This window comes from Arachis ipaensis, chromosome B10, assembly GCF_059453495.1.
Source record: "Arachis ipaensis isolate K30076 ecotype BB chromosome B10, ASM5945349v1, whole genome shotgun sequence".
NCBI classification, from domain to species: Eukaryota; Viridiplantae; Streptophyta; class Magnoliopsida; order Fabales; family Fabaceae; genus Arachis; species Arachis ipaensis.
The window spans coordinates 141,983,345-141,988,613 of record NC_142435.1 but is presented as its reverse complement, the minus strand read 5'-3'; the positions used below and the strand labels follow the sequence as shown (position 1 = coordinate 141,988,613).

The following is a 5,269-nucleotide window of genomic DNA, read 5'->3' as shown; positions in this document are numbered from 1 at the left end:
CTATCAACTTCACGTGAAATTAATTACACCAGTTTTCAAAAAAAAAAAAAAAGAAAAAAAAAAGCCTATTAGCTGGGCTACCTGTTAGTAAAAGTTGTCCATATTATAATCAATTTGCATTGGTGAAATAATCTCCGGTTAGGAGATAATACCACGAAAAAAAACCCTAAACAAAACAAAACAAAAACTATCCATAGTATTCTGTAATACGGTGACAAAGATTGGTTCTGAGTTTTGAGTATTAACCCATGGGTTCCTGTCAAAGTAAATAAATTTATGAAAAAAAAGTACTAACCGATAGTTCTCATTTCCACGATTAAATGATATTTTATTCGTTGTACTTCTTGTTGCCAACCACTCGTAACTCTCAATTATTCTGATGTTATTATATTCATTTGTAAATGGGCAAAGCTATTACTGTAATATTGTCATGTCTTTTCATTCATTTATGCCTTTATGGTAGAAAAATGGGAGAGAGTAATACTCTGAAATTGTCCCATCTTTCCATTTATGATGGGCAAATGGGCAAGGATAAACCCTCTTGTACTAATTAATGTCAAAGTTTTTCACATCAATTCCTGATGTAATAACTAAAACTCACCCCTATTCAACATGACAACATATACAATCAACAAAGTCCACAAGACTGAGCTTACAATTCTTACTTGTAATCTGAATCACATTCCAGAGGAGGCTCTTTTTCATGTTTCAGCATTTTCCAATCCGAGCCCATAGGGGGAATGAGCATTCTTACATAATAAACAAAAAGAAAAGATGACAACAGTAGAAATTCCTTCCCCCAACCCTCTCTTCTAACACAAAATTACAATATATAAAGGGCCACTCTACTAACCTGCACCATTAACCTAACCGAATGACATCTATTTTACCACCACCGGAATTATATGTCCAAGTGAAATCGTAGTTTGAAACAGTCAAAACTTGTTACACTCCGAACCCATGGGATGATGTTTTCACCGTTTTAGTCAGATTTCTTGTATGATCCTCCGTTCTGCTCGACGACATTAGCCAAGTCTTCCTTCAACTGAATCAATTCACAAAGCAGCAGTTAGGGGAGAAAAAAAAAATTGCCAATTGTTGCAGATTGTATACCTAAACATAGTACAAAACAGGGAACATACAGTGCCTAAAGAATTTGAGTGGGAAAAAATGTTCTACGGCTAACTGAGGCTACAACATGCAATCACTGAATCACGCTTCTCAAATATCATCCAAGCTTTAAAAATATACCTTCTTTAGTATTTTCTTCTGATAACGATAGCCCTGTAGCATAAAAAAACAGAATTATTGCAAATCAATTGCCCATGTGGAAAAAGACAACCAGGTATTTATGTCACAGAGAGAAATCCAGAATCATGATATAACCTTGTCAGTGCCATAGACATAATCACAGTATGTGAAAACTGAAGCGAAATTGCTGTGGCTTTGTCCTCCAACATAATGATGGTAATCATGATGATCAGCGCCACCATAAAATGGAATGAGTTTTGTGATAGCCCAGGGAAACTCATACCTGCAAAGCAATAAGGTTGGTAACAGCACATTTAGGCCACATGTCAATATTGCAATGAAGAAACTAAAGAAGAAAGATGAACAAATGTCTCAAAGAATGGGGATGTTGGATTATGTGGCTGCTTATTAATGACCAAAAAAGGGCCAATAACTAAATTTCTACAGGAAATATGAACAATTATATAAATATTCAATTTGCAAGTACCATGAGGATATTGTGTCTCGCCAATACTAGAAAGCATACTGATAGTTACATATACAACAACATCTTCAGCCAGCCATGGCTTTTCTATGGACAAAACCCTTTACAACATACTTGCTGGGTGTATACCGATTAACTGTAGACAGAAGTCTATTTTGACTCTCAATTACATTTGCATAGATTCTGTATCGTTGAGACAGCGCTCACTAGATAGATATATTTCCAGGCATAGTTAAGAACATTAAATATAATGATGCAGAGAATAGTAAAATTTTGTCTTGGATAATTTACAGTTGGACTTATGTTGTACAGATGCTCACAATATAAAAATTGTTCCCTTAAACCTCCAAGAAAAGACTAATTGATAAACTCTAGAGGCCTCACAATCATAATCCAAAGGCAAGTTTCTCTTTCAGTACCAAACTTTCAACAATACATTATATCCTTTTCGACCAGATTATTCTCTGAAATAAAAAACTTAAAAGCAAATTACAGTCTAGACCATATTATCATCACAAATATTTAATTATACCTCATCTCACCAACCATAATCAACTTGTGATGATCTTTTTTTCTGTCAACTACTTGTAAAGATCATTATCAACAGTTCCTTAGCACAATGCAGGAGGGAAAAATAAAGAATAAAAAAAAAAATAGAGGTGAAAATGAACAAAACAAAAGTATGAGTGAACAAAGTAATCTGTCAAAAAGAAGCAAATCATACTCAGACTTCCACTTTATCCCTGAATGGTCTACATCATCATCAGCTCAAAGATTTCAAGTCCTTGTCATCAATAATTGCCAACCATTTTTCCAGCCAAAAAATAACACCATCTTCCCACTTAGGAGGAAAAAACAAAAAACTAAATGATTTTCATCATCATACTGATGAAACACAAAAGACAACCAAGGTAATTAAATATTAAAAAATCCCCCCAAAAAAAGTTGTGAAATTGATTCTAGGAGGAGGCCCATCAGCCTCCCCCATAAAGTAAAAGCAAGGCACTGTTAGAGATCCTTCAAATCCAAAAATCACTTTACAGAGGGAAAAAGCAACAAAGAAAGATAACGAGGAAAAGGACAAGAGAGAGGGGGTTATGTTTACCCTTTGTGTGTGTCAATGGCTTCAATCTGGCGCAATGCTATCCACAACCAGAAGGTGATCACGTGACCAGGGACAATTGCTGGACCAAGGAACGACGGAATCCCAAGGAGAAGGATCTCTGCCCAATGCGCATATGGCGCGGCAAAACCAATTGGAGCCTCATACTCATGGTGCACCTTGTGAATGTTCTCATACCCCCACCTGTTCATGTGCAGGAACCTATGAAGCCAGTAGTTTGTGTAGTCCTCTATCAAGAAATACACCACGAGCTGTGCCACCACCTCCCACACTGATGGCAATGGAAGCCCCATCCTGATCCCAATCATCTTAACAAAAACCAAAACCACAGTAATTAGAAATGTGTCAATGGTTTTAAAATTGTGGTCACAATTGCAGTCACAGGAGAATGCAGCCAATGTGACCTACAGAAACTACTATATAGCCTGTACTCTATACCACATCAGCAATAATAAAACCAAGCCACCAAGACCTTGAACAATGCTCAGCTTATTATTGTGAATTCAGGAAAATGCAGCTGATGTGACTGCAAAACTACTGTACAAAATATTGCATTTACAATTGTGGTTATGGGGCAATTTGGTACCTGAATGGAAGGATAGGAAACGAGTTGGAGGGGACCGACAACAAGCAAGAACATGCGCATGACGTCCTTGTAGCAATTAAGCATTTCTTGGAGGGAGAGGCGGACCTTGGGCTGGATCTTGTAGGAGTCGAAGGGATAGAGGTGCATGATCTCAATGAAGACATAAGGGAGTGGGGCTAGGCTGAAGATTAGGAACAGAAACAGGATGTTGTGGCAGTACAGAAAGTAGTCCGACTTGGTCGCTGAGTAGTTGAACCACAAAGTCTCTGCCACGGTGAGGTTACGGCCCATGGCAATCTCTGCCTCCGAGAGGGACCCGTACGGAAGCATAGTAGCAGAGTGAGTGAGTGAGTATGTGCTCGAATGAAGGCGTTTTAGACAAGGTAGTGAACTCGTAGATTTCACCTGAACTCAAAAGGAAAACAGAAAACGGTAATTCATTAATTCGTAGAATCATACATGGATCATAAATTCTGACTTAGAATTGACTTAAAAAATGACATTATTGCCAAAATATATACAAAAGCCACAAAGACAACATAAAACATACAAAGCTACTAATAATCTTTCTCCACAAGCTTCAGTTGCTACTGCTAAGAAGCACAGACCCACAACTTCATATTATTTCCTTCTGAACTCCTCACTTTGGCACCCAATACCACCATTATGCCATATTTCCCCCCTTGATAAGATTCTTCTAATACGTTGCTCAACCTCCATCCACAATATCACAATTGATGACCCTTCTTTCATCTGAGAGCTGCTGCTATAGCTCCCCCTTTTTCTCTCGATTTGAATTCCTTAATTTAAATAATTAAACCAACTCCTTTAGTTTCTAACAGCATTCCTCTCAAACGTCAAATCTCAGCTCCCATTTCCACTTTGCCATCCCTCTGCAGCAACTATTCGATAAGGTATGCATAATCTATTCCAATTCATGATTCATCATCATAACCTAAGAACATAAGGAGTACTATACCTCTCCATCAACGTGCTTCCAGCATAGTTAAGTCACGCAGCAGTTGCTCATATTTCTCACATTGATCATTCAATCAATCATAAATCTCAAATTCTGACACCTAATTTCTAGAATCCATACACAACTCAAGCATGCACTATACTGAAATTACATTTCAATAATCATGACCATTAATGGAGCTGGAAAATAACAAAAAAACCAGAAGAATAACATAAAGGAAGAATCTAGAAAGGATCCAAATAAAGAAAGAATGAAAGAAAAGATGTACCAGCGAATGTGCGACAAGTGGCAGAATGCGGGGTTGGTGTGGCGCAGACGGCGGCGCACGCGCACAGATCTGGCGGAAGGCGGGAAAGCAGAGCGAATGCGGGTGAAGCAGAGATTGGGGAAGGTGGCTGAGTGAAGATTTCAGTCCAATAGTGGCATGCTTTCTCAAGATAGAGAGAATCTGGAAGGGGGAGTGACGAGTGTTTTTATACTTTTATAACTTCTTAAATCACATCAGGGACCACTCAACTACTCACTACATGTGGAATAATACAAAAATTTGCTAAAATGATCAAGTAAATAGTTAATCATTATTTATTATCTAATATTTATGAAATATGTGTTTTATTATCTTAATTTAAAAGTAATTAATTTTTATTTTATTATTTTATTAATTTTTTTATTTTAAAAGATCTTGATCCATATGGGTGGATACAATATTTAGGTAGCGTTTAGAAGAGAGAGACAGAAATTAAAATAAATTTTAGTATTGTATTTGGTGTAAAGTGGAAGACAAAAACTGAAATAAGAATGAACATCTAATTTAATTTGCACAAAAGGTAAAATTGGAATTAATTA

General features: G+C 36.9%; 1 protein-coding gene across 1 annotated transcript; it reads right to left on the bottom strand.

The window, feature by feature from the left end:
- Positions 1-481: 481 nt before the first annotated feature.
- LOC107623619 (methylsterol monooxygenase 1-1) lies at positions 482-4,950 on the bottom strand. The gene is made up of 6 exons (XM_016325950.3): positions 4,692-4,950; positions 3,445-3,849; positions 2,841-3,166; positions 1,387-1,534; positions 1,252-1,284; positions 482-1,045 (listed from the first exon to the last, which is right to left on the bottom strand). Exons 2-6 carry the CDS (start codon positions 3,772-3,774, stop codon positions 983-985), a joined length of 900 nt encoding a protein of 299 aa, XP_016181436.1. The 5' UTR covers positions 3,775-3,849; positions 4,692-4,950; the 3' UTR covers positions 482-982.
- Positions 4,951-5,269: the final 319 nt, after the last annotated feature.